At 38.5% G+C, this 25,905-nt stretch overlaps 1 protein-coding gene across 14 annotated transcripts in view; it reads right to left on the bottom strand.

Annotated features, from left to right (window-relative positions):
• HUWE1 (HECT, UBA and WWE domain containing E3 ubiquitin protein ligase 1) overlaps positions 1–25,905 on the bottom strand; it is a 117,769-nt gene that overhangs the window by 64,084 nt on the left and 27,780 nt on the right. For 11 of the 14 annotated variants that reach the window (XM_026676266.2, XM_087956786.1, XM_087956783.1 and 8 more), the window contains exons 3-23: positions 23,156–23,226; positions 21,366–21,464; positions 20,261–20,467; positions 19,612–19,764; positions 15,572–15,634; positions 14,238–14,315; positions 13,478–13,525; positions 13,321–13,389; positions 12,334–12,433; positions 10,165–10,265; positions 9,615–9,765; positions 9,402–9,529; positions 8,010–8,150; positions 7,693–7,807; positions 6,870–7,046; positions 6,681–6,782; positions 6,134–6,214; positions 5,827–5,933; positions 4,767–4,944; positions 2,811–2,902; positions 2,415–2,626 (exon numbers count right to left, since the gene is read on the bottom strand). In XM_026676266.2, coding sequence (XP_026532051.1) covers positions 2,415–2,626; positions 2,811–2,902; positions 4,767–4,944; positions 5,827–5,933; positions 6,134–6,214; positions 6,681–6,782; positions 6,870–7,046; positions 7,693–7,807; positions 8,010–8,150; positions 9,402–9,529; positions 9,615–9,765; positions 10,165–10,265; positions 12,334–12,433; positions 13,321–13,389; positions 13,478–13,525; positions 14,238–14,315; positions 15,572–15,634; positions 19,612–19,764; positions 20,261–20,467; positions 21,366–21,464; positions 23,156–23,200 — 2,447 coding nt within the window. In that variant the 5' untranslated portion in view covers positions 23,201–23,226. Of the gene's footprint in view, positions 1–2,414; positions 2,627–2,810; positions 2,903–4,766; positions 4,945–5,826; positions 5,934–6,133; positions 6,215–6,680; positions 6,783–6,869; positions 7,047–7,692; positions 7,808–8,009; positions 8,151–9,401; positions 9,530–9,614; positions 9,766–10,164; positions 10,266–12,333; positions 12,434–13,320; positions 13,390–13,477; positions 13,526–14,237; positions 14,316–15,571; positions 15,635–19,611; positions 19,765–20,260; positions 20,468–21,365; positions 21,465–23,155; positions 23,230–25,905 lie in introns of all 14 variants that reach the window. The other 3 variants (XM_087956791.1, XM_087956793.1, XM_087956784.1) reach the window with 2 other exon arrangements.

The following is a 25,905-nucleotide window of genomic DNA, read 5'->3' as shown; positions in this document are numbered from 1 at the left end:
ATCACTTTTCCCTTCGCTAAAATGGGGGTGGGCATGACTCGTGCGTGATGCACCCAGCCTGTGGGCTGCAAATTTGACACCCCTGCTTTAGTACAAACATTGTATATTTCTTTAGATGGGGGGGGGTATTAAATTTGTAAATAAAAATGGTCACAGATTCTTCCTGGAGAGGGGAGGAAATGCATCTCCTCATGAAAACCTATAACATACTCAGAGACATAGAGAAGGAGGGGATAATTCAAATTTATTTGCAAACAGGGATCCACTGAAAAACAGGGAAATTTATTTCCTAATATGTATATGAAAGATTCTGATACAGATGAGTAAAAACCTAGTCAGATTTGAAATCTAACTAAATTATCATCACACCATTAGGCTTTGTTTTGCCCAAGTGATTTTTACATTTTCTCCTCAAAGAAGAAAAAGAAATAAAGGATGAATTCGCTATCAGTATGTTTGCTTTTTGTCCTTTTTTACAAGTTATCATTTCAAAAACATTCGAGAGTTATAAAACCCGAGCAGTCAATGAGTGATCTGAATTGTGTACCTATGTAGCCCAATTTAAAGTGAAATAGGAAAATAAGTTAGAAATCTACTGCAGCTGTTTTAATTTGTTTAAGAAATAAAGAAATGCATAAAGGTTACCCTACACATAATTTGTATGAATATGGGTAGCATACACAAATAAAATTTAAAGAACAACCAGAACTAAACCAAAAAATAAAAATAAAACCAATAAACAATCATAGACATATCTGAATATTTATGTGTTTGTTTAAAACATTTATATAGCTGCCTGTCTTATATTGAATAACAACTCTCACTCAAACTGGGGTGTGTGTGCTCATTTCAAAAGGCAACCATAGCAACGGAGAAGGCATATTGTCAGGATCTTATTAAATGACACATTATTAGAAATGGGACTAGGAGCATGTTTACTCTCTGTGACCGAGTGATATAAATAGAAATAATCAGAGATAAGTGGTTCCACAAATAGACCAGCCCTGTGCCATCACCTGAAAACCAGTACAGTTCTCCAATCCAAAGACTACCACTGGTTATCAAAATGTGCAACCAGTGCAGCCTCAGCACTATACTCCAGTTTGAAACCAGACTGAAAGAGCTTCAGATAATCTTTTTCCTCCAGTGATCTTTGAAAACACAATGCAACCATCTTCTCAATAACCCTGTCTAAAAAGATTAAAGATGGGGCAAAAACTATCCAGCTCCACTGAATCTAACAATGATTTCCTGATAAGCTAAACCAACACCTCTTTCAGAACTGGTGGCACCATCCCATCTCTTAGGGATGCATTTACCACAAGGATTAAACCTCATTTCTCCTCCCAGGATCCCTGACTAACAGAAAAGACATGGATCTAGAACACAGATACTACACTTATAGCCCTAAAAACCTTGTCCACTTCTTCAGAACTAACAATCTCAAAAGCAGGTAACAGAGTTACACCATTCCTCAGTCAAGTTCACAAGATCTGAGAAAGTTCTTCTAATAGATGCCTACAATAATCTTCATTGCAGCCTTACAGGTCCATGATGGCGAACCTATGGCACGCAGAGCCATTTTGTGCCGGCACACGAGCTGCAGGCAAACTTACCTCACTGGGCATGCATGCGCCTCACAGCTGATTTTCGGCTTCCCAAAGGCTTGAGGAAAGCTTCTGCAGGCTTCTGCAGGTTTTGCAGGCCAAAAACTAGCCCCATTTCTCACTTCCTGTTTTTCCAAAAATACCAGAAATGATTAAACGGGGCTAGTTTTCGGCCTGTAAAGCCTGCAGAAGCCTTCCTCAAGCCTTTGGGAGGCCGAAAATCAGCTGTGAGGTGCAGTGCAGCTAAGAGAGCGGAGGGGGTAGGTGAGTGGGGATTACGTGTGCATCCGTAGGGGGTGTGGGGGGTGCACACATTGCCTTCTGGGTGCTGGCACGCGAGTGTGAGCGTGCAAGCGCGCACACAATTTTTGGCACAGGAGCCCAAAAAGATTAGCTACCACTGTTATAGGTGCTTCCCTGGTCCTTCCCTACCCAAGTGTGACTATACATTAAACTGCTGGTTGGGGAATCTGTGGACACAATAAAAGCAGACAAACACTCATTCCCATCCTACCTGTAATATCCCACCACTTTTGACATTCCTCTTTTTCAAAAGCATTTGCCTTTTGGCATGAGGTTTTTGTTGGAGGGGAAAAAAATTCTGAAGCCCCTTAAATTCAGGCATAACTTCAAAGATTTTCTGGAACCTCATCAGAATTGTCATATACAAAAATTACTGCCCAATTTCTTGTCAGAGAAACCTGACTTCCATCCAAACTGGTAGCCTGAAAGAGCAGAGTAGGCTATATTTGGCCATTTTGGCAAAGCAAGCTGTCACATGCTGTTCTTTTAGCCTCATTTACTCACTGTTGACTAGATTCTGCCTCACTCTGCTGTGTGGCATTGAAGCTTTGCATGGCTTGTACTTCTTCCTCTTCTTCATCCTCACTGGAAGCCTCCTCAGCTGCATGAGTGGAACGAGGCGGAGGAGCAGTAGTTGTTCCATCAGCCTTCTGAATTGAGGGCTTTTGGCAAATATACTTGGGATCTCGGCCCAGGTTACATATCTCTTCCAGCAACTGCAAAAAAGTGTATATAAACATGTTGGCACTCTTTCTACTAGAATAATAGTACTGTATTTCAAGTTAGGTTTTTTTTAAAAAAAAATCAAGTAACAGATAAATATGTACTTTGAGAAGCTCTCTGGATTGACAATTATGAAACACAATTCTGTAAGGCAAGGGGCATTTGCTGGCCTCTTACCTTAATTATGGCTGTGGTCGCATCTGTCTTGAGTGTGGGCTGATGTCTCATGAGTTCATCAACAGCACTTCCAAGATTGGAAGCAGTATCTCCTAGAATAAACATGGGAGTCGGAGTGGGGGATGCAAGATATACAAGCATTTTTAAAGAACTGAAGTCACTACATGAGGCATTATTACACTTGGCATGAATCAGCCCAACCAAAAGGCAATAGTTTGAATGGCCAAAATGTACACTGCTCAAAAAAATAAAGGGAACACTTAAGCAACACAATGTAACTCCAAGTCAATCATACTTCTGTGAAATCAAACTGTCCACTTAGGTAGCAACACTGATTGACAATCAATTTCACATGCTGTTGTGCAAATGGAATAGACAACAGGTGGAAAGCATAGGCAGTTAGCAAGACATCCCCAATAAAGGAGTGGTTCTGCAGGTGGTGACCATAGACCACTTCTCAGTTCCTATGCTTTCTGGCTGATGGTTTGGTTACTTTTGAATCCTGGCGGAGCTTTCACTCTAGTGGTAACATGAGACGGAGTCTACAACCCACACAAGTGGCTCAGGTAGTGCAGCTCATCCAGGATGGCACATCAATGCGAGCTGTGGCAAGAAGGTTTGCTGTGTCTGTCAGCGTAGTGTCCAGAGCATGGAGGCGCTACCAGGAGACAGGCCAGTACATCAGGACACGTGGAGGAGGCCATAGGAGGGCAACAACCCAGCAACAGGACCGCTACCTCTGCCTTTGTGCAAGGAGGGACAGGAGGAGCACTGCCAGAGCCCTGCAAAATGACCTCCAGCGGGCCACAAATGTGCCTGTGGCTGCTCAAACGGTCAGAAACAGACTCCATGAGGGTGGTATGAGGGCCCGATGTCTACAGGTGGGGGTTGTGCTTAGAGCCCAACACCGTGCAGGACGTTTGGCATTTGCCAGAGAACACCAAGATTGGAAAATTTGCCAATGGTGCCCTGTACTCTTCACAGATGAAAGCAGGTTCACCCTGAGCACATGTGACAGACGTGACAAGTCTGGAGACGCCGTGGAGAACGTTCTGCTGCCTGCAACATCCTCCAGCATGACCAGTTTGGCATTGGGTCAGTAATGGTGTGGGGTGGCATTTCTTTAGGGGGCCGCACAGCCTTCCATGTGCTCGCCAGGGGTAGCCTGACTGCCATTAGGTACCGAGATGAGATCCTCAAACCCCTTGTGAGACCATATGCTGGTGCAGTTATCTTTGTGTATTAGAAATAATAGCATTTTCAGCCTTTTATGAAACTCCCTAAAGATGGCTGGTGTTTCATCACAAAATAGTCTGTATACAAGCTAGAAAATTTAACAGCTAGATTCATGACTGGGCTCATATACTGTACTAGGCAATGATTTCTTTGATTTTGGTTTAGTGAGTTGAGTGAATACAGCCATTTGAAATGGCAGGTTCAAGTTCCCAAGGCCCCAGACCTTTTTTTCCAATTTCCAAATCTTCCTTCAACTTCAATTACAATAGTGTTCTGCTATTCTGAGCCAGGAAACATGTGAAAAGTATACTTCTGTACACAGTTCTACATTAAAAAAAAAAACTCCAAGCCCCAGGGGGAAAGGACCCACTAGATTTCACCAGTGAGACCCTTAAGGCTCCCTAACCATCCAAAAACATTAGGTGAGCTACTGCTCAATTTAATCATTCCAGGCAACTGCCAGGATAAGACAAATTGTGACTGTAATGAATTATAATTCCCAATTTATACCATTTCAAGTCACAACTTTATGGTCGTAGTTTAATACATCTCCAGCACACTATAGGACAGAAGTGGGATATACCCTCAAACTTCCTCTTTCTTTTATCTAGAATTAACCTTGTTTCCAGTGGATGAAGACAACAACATCCAACATCAAGCTCACGAGGCAGTGAAGAACAAGCAAAATTCCTAGTATAATCACTCTTCAATATAACTTACCAAGTGGATCTGAACTACGCCGCCTTCTCATTGCAGGGAGATAGTCTGGAGAGAGCAAGACCTTGAAGAGACGCTCAAAAGGTTGACACTGAACAAAGGATTGAAGTCCCCGGGCATTCAGGCACAGAGCACTGAAGACATTGGGGAGAGAACCCAGAACTTCCCTAGTGGCAGGTACCTGTCAGGAGACACAGGCACAAAACAGGACCAAAAGGGTCATCATCTTACAATCATGTTACACGAAGTACATTTTCAGTGAGCTCCATATTTGAAGTTATGATTAACCCACAAGACTAATTCCATTTTGAATGCAGTCTCTCTTTACAAAGTATACCAAAAAGTGGCATGACAGAAGAAAATTGGAAGGGAAGGGAAACAGCAAGAATTTGGAAAGCAGCAGCTTTGTAGGACCCCCAAAACTTATATCTGGCTATCTAGCTACCTACTTAAGTATGAACATAGATTCAAAGGTGGAAATTGGGAAGTAAAGGTAAGAATGAAGAGGCTGAATGCCAGGCACCAAACCCATACAGGTAGAGTTCAATAAAGTGTAAGAAAATGTACTTTTATTATATTCTGCTTATTATCCAGGAATCTCCCCAAAATGCCAGCCTCAGCCTGGAAACAGATAGATAAGGTTCTATAGAGCTTAATGGAGGTCAATTCTGGATCTCTTGTAGCTGCGTAAGGACTATGCTTAGGCCTCTTCTGCCAGTGTTTCCCAACACTGAGTGAGGTAAAATGGGAAATTATCCAGATTCTTTTTTCCCCTCTCATCTTTCTTCTTCAGTTTGAGAACAAAGGAAATATGTTTTAAAAATGATGTATTTGAAAATACGAGCTAATCCATATGTATAACCAGAGTACCTTCTAAATACTAGTACAACAGCACCCCATCCAATTATATAAAATCCTATTATCCCCGTTCAGTGAGCTCTTTTGAAGTTCCAGAAATAAGTGTTATTCCAGTATTTCTTAGAATTTCCCAACATTTCAAATATAAAAGAAAGCAACTGAAGTGTTTTTACAGAAAACCAGATATAATCCAAAAGACACTTACATCTTTAATAAGGAGAGCATGCAGCATGACGTCTGTTAGGCCATTGTCCTGTAGGGAGGACAGCAGCGAAGGCTCTTGGAATACAAAGACTGTTACCACTTCAGTTGCTGTCAAGAAAGAGCAGAGAATGATGCAAGTCATTCACAGTTCAGATTTTCTAGGCAGAAAGGGAATCTTGGCAGCCAGGCTCTAAGGCTGTAAGGCACTGTCTTAATTTAGCACAGCCCAGGGAGAGAAAATCAAGAGGAGTGTAGACTGATGAAACATGCAAGGCACAAATTCTTTATTAAATAATAATGATACCTACCAAGTAAAAAGAGTGAGGGTCCATAATATTCTGCATTGCTGATAATATGTTTCAGAGAGGTAGGCAAAGAGCCATCCATCACTGCAAGAAGAGAAAAATAACAGGCCAGCCAGACAGTTTAAAAACCATATACAGCACACACACTCAGAATTGTATATACTTCATTCAAAATTCTGAACCAGAAAAGTACAGTTTTACGACCTAAAACTTCTTAGTGCAAAACATATTGTTATGTATGTTTTATTCTACCATTAAAAATGAAAACCAATTATATTTTTGCTAGTCATAAAACTTACTAAAAATTTAGCTTTCTTCTCAATTATATGGAATATCAATCAGCAAGTTCTTTAGCTTCAAGAATTGATCACTTCTACAGCTTTCCATGATAAAAGGTTCAAAACTGATATTAGAAAACTCAAAAATTCATGTTCTCAAAGTTCTAGATTTTATTAAGGCAAGATAATAGTATTTACATGCAACAGTAAGAGAAGAACATGCTGTCAAAGAGCTGAAAGGAAAGACAGCCCTAGGCACTAGGGAATCTCACCATGACGTATGCCATCTGAGAAAGCTGGGTCTTGGATGGCCTTTTTTAGGAAGTTCAACATAGACTTCAGAAGTGCTGCTCGTTGAGGGATACACTGGACTCCTGAAATAGGGAGAACATCCAGAAATGAAACCAGTGAATAGCAAATAATCTGAAAACAAAGCAATTTTCTATAAGAATATTACATACCACTTCGGGGTGAAATTATGGTATTTGTGTTGCTGCTGCTACTGCTGCTGCTGCTGTTGCTGCTGCTGCTGCTACTTGGAGTGGTAGCATTTGAAGCTCGTGTTTCAATCACAACTTCCTGCCTAGTCTCTCCAGAGGTGGAAGGCCCAGGGCTACTTTCCATGGCTACATCAGAAACTGAAGATATAAAAAGTTGACCAGTTTGAAAAAAAAATCTTATGATACAATCTGACATCAAGAAACTACACAAAACAAAAAGGAGTTCTAGTCAATACCCATTAAAAGGACAATTTGAATTTAAAAAGGGTTTTTTTGAGGAGGCATGATATCTTGCTCTACCCCAACTGTTGGGTATCAGTCCATCTAAGATGCCTATATACAACCTTTTCCAACTGACGACTGCACATGACTTTTCAATACAGTAGCCAGCTCTATAAAACAGCAGAGCCAGGATAAAAACTAAACTGATTCTCCTTTAAAATAAATTAAATGTATAATTATTTACCAAGGATGTTACAATTCCTCACTTTTGCCTCATTTAAATAACAATTCCATATGGAAAACAGGTGTGGACTTTATCGTCTATCTTACAATTCAGATGGATTCGTTTCATTTCAAAATGCAATATTAGAGATGGTATTATGGAACTATATATTTGTTTCTAATCTTGTTTCATTTTAAAATGTAATCAGATGAAACCAGCAAGAGAAATTTACTGAGTTACAATTAAGTAAAACTGTTTCATGGATGCTGTCCACTAAATTTCTTTGTTTAGAGTTTTGGTATGTTAATAAAGAAATAAATATCATTAGGAAATTTTTGCCTTCTACATCTGTCTCCATCTCTTCACCCTCCTGTGTAACAGTGGAAACAGCAGGTCTCTGGATCTTTGGTTTTATTACAAAAGGACATTCCCTCCGACATAGGTCTGCTTCATGCTAGAAAAGAAGTTACAAAAAGACAATAATATGTGAGAGTTGAGAAATTGCTATACTCCAAAACAGAAACTTATGTAATTTTTTATTGTAATGATAGATTTTAAAATGAATTGCGTTACAAATAAGTATTTCACCACTAAAAAAAGAAAAAAGAAAAGTACGCTTATTAAAAGGCCAAATCTCTAATAAAAAAATATCCTACCTCTAGTCGGTAGATGAAGATAGAGAGGCCACTGTGAGACTGGAAGGCTGCCATGTCTAGGTTTGTGATTAAATCCACAACACGGACTGCTCTGGTCACAAAAGTGATCTGGTCCTGTTCATCCCCCAAGAACTTGATCACCTAGGAAAAACAAGGTTTTGAAGACATGCCTCTAAACTAAGTGGCTGACTCATTTAAACACCAGCTTTTGATATTAAAACATTCAGTGCTCTAGAAGAAATACCATCTTCTCCAAGATAATCATGCACCAAAAAAGTTTCAAACACACAAGTCAAAACAACAAGAGATGCCTAGAATGTCAAAGTTAGAAGATAAAGAGTGAAGCTGACCAGACAAAGAGCCATTTTGAGCAGTGAAAAACCTCTACTTCTCCAGTCTTACTATATCAACAGACAGCTGATCAGCAGCCCTGTTTCAGTGACCTTGTGGATAAAGAGGGGCCAGGGGAGCACTTGCAGAACTACTGTGAGAAATATTCTCAGCAACTGTTGGACAAAATCATTCAACTTTGCTCAGAGCTGGATTCTAACTAGGGAATTCCTGAGCCTTGTGTGAGCTCAGTTGTCTGCGAAGACCATGAACCAGTCAATACTGTGGGAATGAACAGAGGTGTTCACTGCTGTGAGTTCAGACACCTACATACTTGCAACTCCTACTTTAGTATGCAGTAGCCATGGCAGGTGGGGGAGGGGTTCCCCAGATCCATCTTCTGTGCCAGGGTGAGGCTGGAGCCCAGTGATTGTGACTGTTTATATACTGGGGACAGTTGTTTAGGGCACTGGGAGTTGTTCTTGGATTACTGATTTTTATTGTCTTTTTTATGTTTTTAATCACTGTTGGTGTGAGCCCCCCAGAATTATGGCACATAAAACAGCAGCCATATAAGATTCCTAAATAAAACAAATAGTTATGATCTTCATTTTAACAGTATGTTTATGAGTTTATTATTGCATACAAGCTAATCATACAAGCTTTGATAGTAGAAAATAAAAGGTGTTATTTGGTTAGTTGATAATACTACCTATTTAATTCTTTAAAAAATAGCTAATATATAAAAATCAATTGTGGCAGATAGAAATCAGCAAATGATCTTAAGATTTAGGCTCTTTTTATTTGAGGGAGTATCTGACATAAGCTAACTGCTCTGCCTTAGAGGGCCATACTTTAAACAGCCCAAATTATATCACCTGGAAAAAATTCCTTTGATTGCTGTTCAAGATTTACAAATTTTGTAAGGAGTGAGGAAGGATATATGCGTACAACACAGAGGATACCCACACATCACATTATTTTATATAAACATATCAGAAAGAATGTGGTGTAGAATTTTCATTTACCTTCCTAACTCAACTTCACGAACAGAAAATTTACCTTCAGTAAGGCTTCCATCATGCCACATGAGACAAGAGCTTCCCCTCCTGCATCATAGCTCGCCAAGTGATACAAGAATGAAAAGAGTGCTGTGGCAAACTGGTGGGGATATGGCTCCATAGAGGGATCTAAAGAAAGGGAGAGGGAATACCATTACATGTTCCAAAATATAGCAAAGTATGTGAATTACTTCTAAAATGCAGAGCTACTGACCAATCATGGCCTGTATACAGTTCCGGACTAGTACTGGTAAAAATCCATGGTAGGAAGCTGTTCCAGTGCAGTCAATAATACTGCTGAGTTTTGGAGTCCGTTCCAAGTGTACAATGGAAGTTAATGTCCTCAATGAGGCAGCTTTAATATCCTGCCAAGGAAACAATGAGACACAGAGATACATAGATTGTGGCTACCTTATTTTATAATATGAATTTCAAATCTTCCCTGCTTTGGGGTGGGGGGGAGGCAAAGAGAGATAGAGGGATCAATAAGTAGATAGCTAAAACTCTTTAATTTGCAGGAAAGAACAATCATAGTCCAGTATCCATTTTATCAAACTTCAGAACATGGTTTAAATATGCCTCCGAGAGTAATTTGCCTTGTTCTGTTTATTTGCTTTAAATCATCTGTGCATTTGGTTTCCGATGATAAATAATTAAATAAAGCGGGAAACATCTAAAAAAAGTCAACAATCACTCAGTCCAGTCCAGTACCAATTGAGCAGCAATTTTTCTTTGCCAAAATTCAGCTGAATAAATAGACTTACCATTAATTGTTTATCTGTAATTTGCAGCACATCCACTAACTCTTCTATCAACCCATTGTATAGTATGCTGTTGGCGGATTCCTGCAAAGCATTTGAGTATACTGTGGAAAGAGAGGTGGGCAGTTAACAATTTTCTGTATTTAAAGGATGGGGAGAAAAAGTACATTCAACTATTACTTCAACTGAGTGAGTACTTTGTACTTATAGTAACAGAAACTTCTATTCTTGGTGCTATATATCAGCTGTTTCCTATCAGATAATGCAAGGAAAAAAAGATGGAACAAAAAGATGTGACAAGTTTTTTATATTTTTGACACACAGATTTAGCCATGAAGAAATGCACCAAATATATGAAGTAGATCTTAACAACCAACTTTTTAAAAGTCCATTAAAATTGGTGCCCTTGTATAACAAAAAGAAAGAGCAAGAATTATACACCTTGAAACGTGGAAGCTTTGTTTTTCTTTATTCTTCAAATTTTCTCTTCTATGTTATCCTAACAATTCCACACAAGAGACCACTGGCAATGTTAGGCACCATGTCAGAGGTGGTATTCAGCAGGTTCTAACCAGTTCTGGAGAACTGGTAGCGGAAATTTTGAGTAGTTTGGAGAACCAACAAATACCACCTCTGACTGGCCCCACCCCCATCTATTCTCTGCCTCCCGAGTCCCAGCTGATTGGCTGGGTCTGCTTTTGTTGCCCTGAACAGGAGAAGAGAGCTGGAAAGCAGGTTAGTGGGGTGGGGAGGGAATGGGAATGTGCAATAACCTTCCCCTAGGAGTGGGGTGGGAATGGAGATTTTGCAGTATCTTTCCCCTGCCACGCCCACCAAGCCATACCCACAGAACCAGTAGTAAAAAAAATTTGAATCCCACCACTACACCATGTGATGTTTGATTGGCAAGAATTATTTTTTTTTGCAAGTTCAGGTGAATTAGCAAACCCTCTAAATAACTGTTTGGAACTAGCAATAAACTATAGAGACTTGTAGTAAAACATATTGTATTATTCTGCTAATCTTGAGGTGGGATAACTTATCATGCTCTCTTACAAAAACAGATTAGTACCCTTTGGTTCTTAAATTACTATTCTTCTTAGATATACCAGTAAGAATATAAGACTGTGGGGTTACTGCAATGCTTGTAAGAGTACGGCTTGTAAGTCACTTTTTTCAGTGCTAATATAACTTTGAATGGTCACTAAACAAACAATTGTAAGTCAGACTACCTATCAAGTGAGAATACAATACTCCACGTGACTACCTTAAACTACTAAAATACTTAGAGTGGAGCTAGAAAGTCTACACACCCGTCAAAATGCTAGTTTTCGAAAGGTAAAAAAAAAATCAAGCCAAGATAAATCACTTCAGATTTTTTTCCAATTACAATTATAGCAGTACACAATTACTAGCTTAGATTGGCCACATGGATGATCTCAATAGCAAGAAAAGTGAAAACCGCCTGTTAATTAAACTTTTCTGGCAATATCTTAAAGCTGATCTTTACTTTAGAATACTTCCTCTCATAGGGCTTGAATTACAGGTAGTCCTCGACTTATGACTACAATTGAGCTCAAAATTTATGTTAAGTGAGTTTTGCCCCATTTTATGACTTCTCTTACCACAATTGCTAAGTGAATCACTGCAGTTATTAAGTTAGTAACATGGTTAAGTGAATTTAGCTTCCCCTTTGACGTTGCTTGTCAGAAGGTTGCAAAAGGGGATATGACCTGGGACACTGCAACTGTCATAACTATGAGTCTGTTGCCAAACATTCAAATTTTGATCACACGACCGTGGGTATGCTGCAACGGTCATAAGTGTGAAAAACAATCAGTGTCGTTGTAACTTTGAACTGTCACTAAACAAACTGCTGTTAAGTTGAAGAGTATCTGTACTTGGGAACTTCTCAGATCCGTCTGTGTGCATACAGGTCAAAGAATGTCAGTTTCAAATTTTGCAGGACATATTGAGGTATTTCTTTGGGTTGTTTGTTTCTGAAGTTTCTAAAAAGCAGCCTAGAATCTGAATTAAGTTTTTCAACTTGAACCATTCCAAAAAAGCAGAAAAGGATTATTTTAAATGTACATAAGGTTCTCTTTGCATAAACTCACATCTTCAATCCTGGCATTACTTAAGAGTAAAAAGCCTACCTACTAACATCCTCACCTAATATAGAAATGGCATGCAGTCTGGCTTGGACAGCTTGCAACCGCTTTTTATGATTGGAAAAGCCGTGGGCCAAGCGAATGTGTGTAAACAGCAGCATCTACAAGAAAATTAAATTGCAATGATTTTATAAGTATCAAACATAATCAGATATATCACATACCATCAAGAACTACCATCTGACCTATATATGTGAATAAAGTAAGAAAAAAATGACATAAAATAAAATTTCAATTTAGCAAACCTCCATTTACCAGAAAGCAATGGTCAAAACTGCTTTCATACAGATATCTGTCCTCTCTCCAAACCTTGGCAAATGTACATTTTATCCAAATTGTGTTCAGATTTGGCTAAAACTCACATTATTTTCAATAATTTATACGCTGATGTCTCTTATGTTATTCCAGCCAATTTATAATATCTGTGTAGTGATAAAAAGCAAAAATAGATGCAAATAACAAACTCCATCCAATAATGCCTCCTTCCTCTGAATACTCAAGGTTTTACTTTACATCACTGCATTGACAGGTAATGATCTCTCTCTTACTGTTTCCTGATATTCCCCAATAACCAATATTGCAGGTACTGAACAAAACCTATTTTTAATTATGAGTTCACTGTTTTTGTAGAATATGTTGATGTATAAAAAATCCAAAATATCATTGATACCCTCAAGACCAAGAATATATAATTACTTCAACTATCTCATATAGTTTCACATTATATATTTGGTTCTGAAGACCTGAATTTGATCTCATGAAGAATAATTCATTCATTCTCTCCAATGTTGAAAACAGAGACCAGGATGGGCAACAAGCAATGGAAAATTAATGAAAAATTTGCAATTCATAAAGCACCCCATCACACGAAGATAATTCCAAATAAAGAGGATTCAGGATTTTCCAGTTCTCAAGATTCCCTGGTACATTTAGCTTCTTATTATTATTTTGCAATAAATTCAGATTATCAGTAAATTATTTTGTGTACCTGTTTATCCTTTGGGATACTGTACATTTTGGTGAGGGATTCCATAATTTCTGAGGGACTTTCTGAAATCTGAATTGAAAAAGCAGCAGCCACTTAGAAGCCATCAATACAAAAATGAAAGTTTAAAAACCTACTTTAATACAGAAAGTTAATTTACCTTATCAAGTTGTTCTATGTGGATATAATGTAGTGTGTTGCTGGTAGTCTGAAAACAAAAGGATGTTGGAAGTCAATTTGCTGGAAGATATGGCAGATTAGCAACTATGGTCCTGAACTTTTTAAAGAATCACCACAAGAGGGTGGTTTTGGTTCATAATCAGACCTGGTATTTATACAACACAAATTCAGACATATTTCAATATGGATTACGATGTTGGCCAACCCTATTTGAGAAAAATGCTGCCCCATAAATCCATACCTGGGGGGAATTTTTCAGGAAAGGGTAATAAGGGATAAGTTTCTTTACAAGTATACAAAGGGACTGCCTGGGAAATGAAAGATTTGTATTTCTGTATTGAAGTACACCAGTAATTTGGGATGCTATCAAAAACTATCAGCTGTTCAGTTTTATCCATACTTTCACAACTGGCAATACTATGGAAATATACTCACAGGGCCATGTAATTTAAAAAGTGAAAACAGCACAGGAAAGCAAACTCTTCCCAAATAAAATAAGCAATGTTTCAACACCGCTGAACCCCTACTGTTGTTGTTATCCTCAAGACTAAAAATCAACATACCTTCTCATACCTAAACTAACTTCCTCCATCTTAGTGTTCATTCAGTGGCAAGAAAGTTCCCCATTTCTCTTACAGATTGATTATATCCCTTTTTAATGTAAGTGGATTTGTTTGCCGAATCTTGCTCCCACCCATTTCCCAGAAAACCTTTCAAGAACAAGTCTGTAGGAGACTCACCCTTTTGTCCACTTTGACTTCGGCCCCTGGCTCTGCATAGAATTCAAAGTGTAGTGTAGTTGCACTGGGAGGGTATTTCTGTGTACAGATCACAGTATGGAATCAGAATACACCAGATGGCAAACACCCTTTCCAAAAATCATATCCATTTCTTTCTGGACTGGCGGAAAGGCAAGCAAAATCTGCTGGTTCAAAGGACAATGCACCCTGAGACTGTACTGACGGACTTGCCAACAGATTAATATCACCACCCACTAATTCTCCTTATATTTATGTGCAAGTGGGAGGAGGAAGAGGATTAAGATGTAAGAAGTTAAGATTAGGTATGAAGACATGGTGATGCAAAGGGACCCCTGCCAATATCTCAAACATCATACATAAAGATGTACCAAAAAGAAATAATGACTTTCAGCAGTCCCCAACAATATGAAGAACAATATGCCCAAGACTATCGAGCCCTGAATCTCTTAAGCCCTAAAATATTTTTTGAACCCAGTTTTAAAAAGGGGGTTCAAAAAATGCCATCTAATGTCATGGTAATAAGCCCCTCAGGAAAAAAAAGTTCCTTGGAGCATCCACTTCTATTATTCTCTGTGATCACTAAGCAGCAAATTAGAATGCTCTTTAAAAATGAATTGCTTCATATTTTGAGACTTAAAATAATCATCTGTTTTGATACAATAGCAGCTGTACTAGTTGTGCTGATTCTGGAAGAAGATGTAACTTTTCTACGGAACAACACACTAAACATACTGTTACAGATGACTGATCCACAAAAATACCCATTGATTTTTGTCTACAACAAGAAGCTTCACCTCAAAGAACAGCCATTTCAAAATATAACACTATTCTCATTAGAAAAGCAACTCCAGCAATTTCCAAATTCCTAAGATTGCAAAGGTGGGATTTCTACCAATTCAAGGAATTACAAGAGCTAAAGGGAACATGAACACCCCAAAATTTCTATTTTCTATCAAAATGTCCAAACTTCCTATATTGAGCACTGCTCACCGTCGGAAAAAAAAATCACATATACCAACCAACAAACTTTTATTATGTGAACATTGGGGTCAAAGTCCCTTATTATTATACATTATCTTAATGAAAAACCCTATAAATCCCATAGTGTCACTTTTATTTCGTGTGTGTGTGTGTGTGTGTGTGTGTGTGTGTGTGTGTGTGTAAGTTATGTTTTGATGGACTCTGTCCATTAGAAAGACCAGCTCTATTTTCCCCAATAGCAAATACTCATGTACATGAAAAAGCAACTATGAGTCAAGCCACCAAACTGTAGTGCCAGAATAGTAAGGGGAAGGTCAAAATGTAAGACTTACCAGCATGTGCAAATCTCTACAACATTCTGCAAGGCCAAAGCCATTCTCCTTGCCACCCCAACTCTATAGGACAAAAGGATGAAAACATTTAAAATGTATTGATTCAAAAAAAACACCACTATAATTCTAGAAGAAAAACTCAAATGTATGTACTAATATATTAAATGGTTAAGTAATAGTATTTTGGTCTGCTCATTTACTGCTGCATATAAGTCACAATTGTTTGTTTTCATTTCAACCTCATGTATCCTTTTTATTGCCTTATTGTCAAAACTAAATGACAAGTTCTGGATAATGCTCAGAAAGCCTATAGTAATAAATCCTGGCTCCCAAAGCAAGACACTACCAAAATTTGGAAAGATACCTTTCAGCATGATCAAACACAAGAATATTCACTACTACTGAATGTAGAATTGTCAGAGAATATAGAGAGACCATGCAATTTTTTTTCACATGCAACAGAATTTCAGGGAAGCCATTTTAGACAAACCACATTTCTATTTAGTAATATTTATCTTTGTCTATAAAGAAACAGGAACATGAAAGCTCTGTATACAAACTACAATTAAAGCTATCTGTATTCATTTGCCCTCAGAGGTACTAGAAGTCTGGTGAATCACTAGTAAGGCATAGAGTGGTTTTGCTTTTTGTTTAATGTGACATATGACCTCACTTATTATGGGTAGTTCAGCATCCTTTATGATTTAAAAAATGTTTTTCAGTATGTGAACCCAAATGCAAAATTTAAAAATACAATTAATTTTACACATTTTTGCTTTGCAGAGAAAGCATCAATTGGCAAAATGCATAAAAGCAAGACAAATCATTTTACTGTTTTCCAAGCCAAGGCCTCTGCCTTTAGAAAAGCAATTTATGTACTTTCATTTCCCAATTGGCACACACATGCAAGTCACTAATATTGTAGCCATGATTAATTAAGTATCAAGAAAAATAAATTATGGCATTCAAATAATCTTGATGCACATACTTACATTAAAAAATCACAGTATACAGCTTTGGAACACTTTTAAATTATGAACCATTTACTTGCTCCATATTCTGCTCTAACAGTTGCTTCCTGATCATCATACACAAATGAGGTGACCTGATATAGTAAGTTTTTAGTTCAGTTTTTAAAAGCTATCCATAATTTGTTGGGATCAAAAGGAAAAATCCCATGCAATATCCCATGCACGTAATAAAAATGATTTTTTTTTTTAAATTTCCTTGCTGCTCCATTATCCATTAAAAATTAGCAATGCGATTTCAGGGTATTTTTGCCTTTTCTGAATCCATTTTGTGCATTTGACAATACTTATTCCATGTACTGACCATTATCTTACTCGCATGTGAAACAAGTGCAATTGTTCAGTAGTCTGAGCATTTCTTAGAGCTGCCCATTCTGCTACTGGAATATAAATCGATACTTCCTAGTCCTTCTGTCACTATGTTTTCCCTATTTGCTCATAATTATAATTAACTGTATCAAAGATGTTTTTTTTTCAAAAGGCAACCAGACTGTTTTTCCTTTAAGACATTTTGCTTCTCATTCAAGAAGCTTCTTCAGTTCTGATACTGAGAATGTCCATAGACATACTACTGTATCACTTCGTAAGATTTTAAACAATGTAAGATTTTACACAATAGATTTTTCATCTATTTTCTAGAACTGATTTCAATTTCCAAAATGTCAGGTATTTTGTTCAGTGATCAAACTTCAGTATATATCCACCCCTGCGTTCTCCCTGGGGAGGAATCGCCGCTGGCGAAGTTAGGGAAAGAACGTGCTCTTTTTAAAGCAGTGCGGCGTTCGGAAATGCAATGGCAAGAGGGGGAGGCACGAGGAAAGTTAAGAGCGAAGGAAAGGGAAAAACTTCATCTGAAAAAGCGCAATCTCCGAATTAGAATGGCAGGGTCCTAAGCCTCTGCCCTTATGGGCGTGAATGCGACCAGAATGCCAGTGGCGATCCGCGATCATTCCGAATGCTTCTAATTGCAGTTGGACCTTGCTGAGGAAAATTTAGAGAAGAAATTTTTTTTTTAAAAAAAAAAAAAGCCAATCTGTGTATTAAAGATCTATTCACCTCAATTTGTTCCTGCTCCGACCAAGGAAAGCTGCCTATCGAACCGAAGGCTGAGCTAAAACTGGGGGACGCTAGGGAGGAGCTGAGGAGGAGTAACAGCATCTATTAATTAAGCCCAGCCTATCAGAGCAGAGAGACTCTCTGGATGCTCGGGGTAGCTCAATGGAGAAATATCTTGTTTCCTGCAAATTTTCTTCAATAAATAAGAAAATAAATATCCTTCACATTTGACTGTATGTTCACTTTCTTTACATTGCTTAGATATAACTTTCCGCCTCTTCTTGCTCTCGGGAAATCAGTATGTAATTCAGCTGATTTTCCTCTTGTTTTTTTTGCTTTCTCTCTTTCTTCAGCTATTTTAGTGTATCAATTAAATATTATTTCATGTTTTTTCTCTTTTTGCAATTTGGAATTCTTTTATTGATGGATTTTTAATGATGTTAATGAGTCTTAAACTCATTTTATCAAATCAGATCAATTAAACCTACTCTTTACCATATAATCATAAAGGATATGGTTCAAGTTATACCTTGCCAATCCAATGTCCTGATTTTAGTCTCTTCCTTTAATTGTGATTTTGTAAGAAGTTTGTGAGTTGGTTGGTGCCAGGACCTTATTTTTGCTAACCAAAGAAACTTCTTGTATCATTGCTTGCAGAGCATGTTGTTAATTTATTTTGGTGTTATCTATCCTGTGTAGAGTTTAAGTTGTTGGTGGAAGATAACTTCTAAATACATTAGAATTTTCTTGGCAGAACTGCTTCCTGCTTTATTCTGATCACAGAAACCAGCATTTTTCAAATGATATTTTACTTCTTTTTACAATTAGTATGACTTTCATGTTATATTGATATATTGTACGTTTTGTCAATACATAGAATACCAGAATTAACATTCAACTCTTCTGGTTCTGTGGTTGAAATACAGACTTGGATAGCTGTAATACTGACCAGCTTGCATAGGATTTAACTTGAGATCATCCAGTCATTTTGGCAGTTGCAATCAAACATTGATTCTGACATACTTTTTGTTAGCAATGATGGCTACTCTCTTTCTGGTAAGATTTTCTTATCTGCAGATCTGATACTCTGTTGACAAGAAGTGCCCCCATCTAGTCCATTTCAGTTCACAGAATACCATTGCTGACACTCAAATCTTGACACTTTCTCTCTGACATTAAGTGACCTTGGCTTGTGATCCTGATACTCTGCATATTAATGGTGTGCCTATCTTTCCACATCAGAATGTTCTTTTGCCCCTGCACATAACAAGAACTAAACATCTTTTCAGTTTTATTGTTGCCACATCACAAGCCCAAGTGCTATATATATCTGCCCTCTGATCTTCCACAGAAGCTCACTAGATACCTGGTGTAAAACTTAAGATGAAGGATGAAGATGGAGCAGCAGAATCCTTGTTGAGCTCTTTTATGAACTTTTGTTTAGGCAAACAGCCTAGCTACACATTTTAATTTTCATTTTATTCAATAAACACATTTTCTGCAAGAAAAGTTCTATAAATACAGGAGATCTTCTGACCAGGGGATCATTTTCCAATATTATGCTGACAAAGTCCCGATTGTGGATGTCTTACTTTTCTTGGCAGAATACTGGATTGGGTTGCCGCTCCCTACTCTAGTAGATTATATTTACTCTGGTCTATAATCTGTCTGCCATGGGTTAATTCTTTAGTGCCTCTTTGGAGAAAATGTGAAAGAATCCATATTACAGCCACAGCAACAAAAAAGAAAAATGTGTCAGATGACACAAATGATATAAATCCCTACAATATCCTTCCTTCTGATTCAAAAGGTTTTCCTCAATAACTGACACTTCCAACCCTTAAAACAGTAACATTATTGATATTTAATATACTGAGCCATAATTAAAATTTCAGAAGTTAACATTAGGTACATTAGGTACTAGACCATGCTTGTTTTTCTTTTGTAGCCTCTTACCTCTGCCAAATGCTGCAGCCGAGACAGAAGAGGCATCCTCTTGTCAGAGCCCAGACGTGTGATGTAATTGGAGCGTTTGCTAAACACATATAATAAGTTTAGCACAGCAAGAACCACTTGCATGTCAGAGGATGCCAACAGCGTTGTTAGGTGCTAGATGAAGGACAAAATAATCAATATATTGAAAAATTGTGATCAATAACAGAAACTTTACTTTTCCAATTTAAGGGTGACATTGTCTCCTGTCCTTCCTTCCTTTGCAGTATTGATTGCAGTATTGTCATTAAGAGAATTTCCTAATTAAAATTGCTTTTATTATGAAGAGATTATGTGGCCTTAAGTTACTATTCCTTAATTCCCATTTAGTTACAACTGGCTGAAAACTGGCTGTATATAGACTTTCTGAATGAAAAATTAGCAGAGCACTACATGAAACACATTGGCCACAGGAAAAAAAAAAACATAAATGCAAAATATTTAATTTCTAAATTCTTCAATTAGCTTTTCCTCAAGAAAACAATATCACAAATTTTGTTCCAAACAAAAGTGCCTTACACTATTAAAGCCACAACCTTGTAAGACTTCACATTTGAATTTTATCTCTATCCTATTTATTCAAATCTATTCTATTTCAATAGCAGCATGTCACCTCAATAGAGCTGTACAGATGACGAGAAAAGCTATATTCTATGAGCAGGGCAGTGAAGTTCAGCACTGATAGTAGCAGGGCCTTCAGCTGTTCTCTCTCTGGCCGATCACACACTAGCATCCATGACATGTTCTCCACAGTCTGTCCAGCATCAGCCAGGATGCCATCAAATCTGTCGAGAAGGTCCACCCAGTGGTAAAGTTCACACTGAAAAAAGACAAAAGCATTCAGGGGACAGACTATACACACTGTACAGGATTCAGGCATTTACCGCAGGTCTCCTGCGTACCCCTGCCCCCCGCACATGCACACCAGATACCCGACAATCAGCTGTTGGGTGGCGGCATGTGCACGCATGCGCAGTGGAGCTCTTCCGAGCGATCTCTTGCATGCCGGCAGAAGTGGCTCTGTGTGCCACTTCCAGCATGCGTGCCATAGGTTCACCATCACGGGCCTAGCAATTGGTTTCCCAGTTCCAATTATCATTGGCAAGGATTACCAGTAACCCACAGCATCCTCCATTCACTTCAGCTAAATTCACTAGATACGGGAACCAAAAAGTTACGACCCAACTGGGATTGCATTGCTAAACAATGCAATTGTTAAGTGAGTTGCATCTGGTTTTACAACCTTTTTACTGTAGATGATATGCAAATCTTGCTTTTCCCATTACCTTTGCTTATTAGAACCCCTTGAGAAGATTGCAAAGGGCAATCATGTGACCCCGGGACATTGTAGGCATTATAAATATGTCTCAGTTGCTAAGCACTGAAATTCTGATCAGATGACCCTGGGGACACTGTGATGGTCAAAAGTGTAAGTCACTTTTTTCAATATCTTCATAACTTCAAATAATCACTGAACAAACAGACATAAACCAAGGACTACTTCTATAAATTTCTTAAGAATAGAATAGCAGAAACCCTGCAGAGAATCAGATGTTAACATTTATTTCTTGGACCACAAATGAAACAACCTTAAGTCCTGCCACAAACGTACTTGTTATGATAAATATGAACACATGTAAATAAGATTTTTTAAAAATCTTCACAATAACGCTGTAATATTCACATACATAACATATACATTTGCCACCACCACATACCTTCCCAATATTCCATGTTTTGATCTGTTGGAGTTCCAGCAACAGCTGTTCATCATTGCAAATCTTGAGTTTGTCTATCAAGGCTCTGCAGTCTGCAGGCTAAAGACAGGATAAGATTCGTTGTGTAACATTGCTCCTTCACTGTTTGAGTGTCCCTTTTCCCTTCACCTTTTGGGCATGCAATGAACAGTTTCACATGAGCCTGGACACTGCTATGAGCTGTCAGTTTATATTAATATGCCCAGGGTGAATTTGTTATTCTTTGGTTTTTATTATCAATATTTTAGGGTTTTTAATGTTGTCAGCCATCCATTAGAGCTGCTTGGCAAATGGATGGCCATATAAAAACATGGTGTAATTTAGTGGCCCTGTGTTGCATGTTTAGGTATTGATTGGAAGAGTTGCTTTTGCTCACTTGTAGCGCAAGAGCTACAATCCCAGTTAGATTATCATTTGGTATAGCTGGGGGGGGAGGGGGGGGGGACACAGAAGGAGAGGGAAAGGAGAGACCAAAACAGGGAAAGGAGAAAGAATTCCAGGCTTGTTTCATACTGCTTTGCTGACTGGTAGGAAGATGTACAGGAAAAGAACTGAGCTTATGCAGTTCTAATACTGTCCTCCTTAGATGGAAAGGAATACTGCAAATTAGTAATCCACCAAGGAGGATGCATGCATTTAAGTCATAGAGGAAGGAAAAAAAGTTGGCATCTGAGCAGTACCCTTTCCCTAAACTTGAGGTTATTAAGCATAGCAGATTATGTGAACATTGCCTTAATATTGACAACTTGAGAGCATGTTTACGTATGGAGGAAACAAACCAAATCACACATTTCAACTCTTGCTGCTATCCTTAACCTAGATTATTCTTTATGATATCCAAGAAGCCAAACATGCAGCATTTACTGGTCACCCTAAATGACCCCAGAAAAAAATTATTCATAAGGGTTCCCAAAACACACTAAATATCAATTCCTATAATGAATGGTTCAGTGTAACCACTAACTGAGCCATTCTTAGAAGGAAGGCCTGTGTGACACTTCAGAGGAATCTTTGCTTCAAAGAGCCTTCAAAAGAAACATTTCCTCAAACTTGTTTGCAAACTAATATTTCCTTACTCCTTTCAACCTTTTCACCATTATAGCTTACAGTGCACTATGGGAGAATCCTATAACTCATGTGGAAGATCATAGCCCAAATCCCCATGGCAAATACCAGGGGTTCTCTCAGTTGAAAACTCATGTGTGAGATTCCAGGGACCATTCCAGGAGATTGCGAACCCAAGTCTCCCTGGGCCACCTGAAGGCGTTCCAAGGCTGGACAGCTACACCAGAGGGTATAGCTTTCTCTATCATAGTTTGGTCTACCAAGCTAGGTAACTTCAACAAATGCTGTAGGGAACCCCACTACCAACCAACCTGGAGGCACCTTTTCCTATAACATTGGACCAAAGGGATTCATGGCTTTTGAAATTACTTCATCAAGATAGATGCAGTATACGTCAAAAGTCAAGCAAGCTTATCTAAAAATCAGTTTATTTCTAACACACAAACAAGTGGGGGGAATCTATGGTTTCTAACGAACTTGTAATAAAGAAGTGATTAGCTGTAAATTACATAGTCATCCCTTGATGAGATGGGCAGCATGCAAATTTAATAAATGACGTATATAACCCAAAGTCATTCCAAATTACTAGACAAACCTCTTCCTTTAATCTCATTTTAGTATGCCCTGTATATATTACAAGCTGTGCACTTCTATGAGGAACTCAAAATGATAAAAATGGTACTTACAGCCTCAGTGGGCGTTTTCTTCAGCTTAGTTCGGTCTACTTTCATTTTTATTAGTTTTCCACTTTCCAATCCTGCTTGGTGAACCAAAGAGAATTGGATGTCAGTGACAATATTTCAAATGGTTTAAAAGCAGTAGGTATATAACATAACGAAAATGATTTGGAAAAAAAAATCTACAGAATTAGATCAACGTTTCCTGAACTGACAATACTCAGAAATGTGTATTTCAATGCCACAGTATATTGTGCATTCTGGGAGCCGAAGTTGCCAAGAATGGGAAATGTTGGTATTGAGGCACTCATGATGAGTTCAAGGGACAAAACAAACTGCTAAGGATTCACATTTATTGTAATTTCTGTACCTAGCTTTCAAGTTTGTTAAAAAAATGTAAGTTCAAATGCTACAAACTAAAATGGCGGCCTTCAATGTCATAATTACTTCCCAGAATGTCTGAGTTCTAGTGATACTCCTAAAAAAAATACTAGGTGATTGCAGCTTAGTTCCTGTTTTGGCTGCTTGATCAGCCATCCAAGAGAGATGAATATAAAAAGTTAAACTGATAGTAAGCATTCTAGCAAGAAAAATGTGATGATGCACACCCTCAGTTTAAAGGACAGTCTTGTGTGTATCTGCACATGCATGTAATTAATATTTCTCAAGTTTGATCTGTGAGCTTGTTTTGATGTGATGTGCATTTGCCTCAATGTTTTGCCAGATACTTGGGGTGTGAACTGTGCTTGATTTTCATTAGCTTATTTGGGTGTGGTGCATCCATATTTTATCTGTTTTTCACCCTTTCCTTTTTTCATATGGATGTGTGGTATGTCTGAAACTTTTAGCTTGTATATTTCTGTAACATGGCTAATTTACCTTCCTGAAGCTGGCATTTAAGAAGGAAAATCTGAAGAATTGACATTTGGTTACATAAATCCCATAGTAGCCATGATGTGCATACATACCACACTCTGCAGAAAACAGACACTTAAAATTTCAAGTGGGTTCACAAACTCCCCAAAGTCAGCATTGTTCTACTTCCTCTGCATCTTTCCTTATTTTACTAAGACACATCCTAGACTAGAGTGCTAAAATTGGGAGTTTAGTAGCATCTTTTGCAACTATTGTAACAAATTTCATTAAATGCTTTTAACATTTGTCAGCAAGAAAAGGTGCTACCAGACTCCTTCAGATTTTTGGCTAGCATTCATTAACACAGATCTCTTCCTACAATGCTACAACCTGCAGGCAAATTTCTACCCAGGTTCTGGATACTCACTGAGCTCCAGGTTCATAACCATTTTCTCCTCCCCCAAAAAATCTGAACTGGACAATTAATCTTCTATTCTATAACATTTTTTTACTTTAAAATAAACAAAAGTCTGAACTTACTCATTTAAAAAAACATTTTAAGGGGATAGTGCTAATAATAAGCACAATTAAGATGAACAAGAAACACACCAAGCTGGAGAAAAAGGTACCGTATTTGCCGGCATATAAGACGACTTTTTGCCCTGAAAACATGCCTCCAAGTGGGGGGGTCGTCTTATACGCCGGGAGGACTCCGACTCCCACTTCGAGCTTGAGTTGCAGCCGGGAGGGAGGCTGGGGAGCGGTGTGTGTGTGTGTGTGTGTGTGTGTGTGTGTGTGTGTGTGTGTGTGTGGCGGGTGTCACTCGCCACGCGCTGCGCAACCTTTCCCCCTCTTCCTTCCTTAGCGGTGTGGGGAGGAGAGGATTCAAGATCCTCACGTGCGGCGTACTTTTCTTTTTCTTTTTTTTCTTTTTGCACGCAGGTTTTGCATGCGGGCGGCTGTAGGTTAAGGATGGGGAGCCCCGGGTGAGTTATCAGGTTTTACGGTGCTTCCAACATGTGCGAACGGTGGGAGAGCGGAGAAGAGAGCGAGCAGCGCCCACTGTGTGAAATCCTGCCGTCAAAGCAACACTGGGGAGGCAGGGTATAAATTTACCAGGTTAATGTAGCAATAGTGATTAATGCCCAGAACATTGTTTGCGGTATTGGGGTGTGTGTGTGTGTGTGTGGTGGTGGTGGTGAGGAGAGGTTGTCCTTTGAATGCGGAAAAGTAGGTGTGACCTTGTGTAGGAAAATAAAGAGATCCTTTTTAGCGTGTTTGGCTTCTTTGCCTCCCCTCGCTCGTTTTGACGTGGAGATAATGGCCTTCGGGCGGGAGGGGAAGAAAACGGTAGCTGGATCATTTCAAATTTCACTTACTCTCCTGCCTCACTTCAATATGTCTGAGCGACTCCAGATACTGGAAGACTTTTTGAATGAAAGTGTTACCTCCATTTTTTTTTTTTAAAGAGGGCCACTTGGGGAAAAAAAAAAGATTCTAAGGAATTCCTTGTTTCTTGATTAAAGAGAAGGCATTGAATATACTGTTCCTTGGCAGCCTTTTCAGTGTCCGGGTTTTGTGTGTGTGTGTGTGTGTGTGTGTGTGTGTGTGAGAGAGAGAGAGAGAGAGAGAGAGAGAGAGAGAGAGAGAGAGAGAGAGAGAGAGAGAGAGAGAGAGAGATCAGCTGTATTGAGAAGAGAACGTTTCCTGTGTTCTCATTTTATTTACAACATATTTTACGCTTAATGGTAAGCAATGAAAAATATTTTTAAAACTCATTTCTAAACTCCATAGCTATTTGCATATTCTTGGTTCAAAATTGGATTAGCTCATTTCAAAATTGTCCAAAGCAGAAAAGTGCGTCAAAAAAAAAAAAAAAGTGCAAAAGTGGAAGGTGTGTGGAA

Source organism: Notechis scutatus, chromosome 2 (assembly GCF_049901735.1).
Source record: "Notechis scutatus isolate UNSWTSFEM ecotype Mainland chromosome 2, rNotScu1.2, whole genome shotgun sequence".
NCBI classification, from domain to species: Eukaryota; Metazoa; Chordata; class Lepidosauria; order Squamata; family Elapidae; genus Notechis; species Notechis scutatus.
This window is presented reverse-complemented; position numbering and strand designations above follow the sequence as displayed.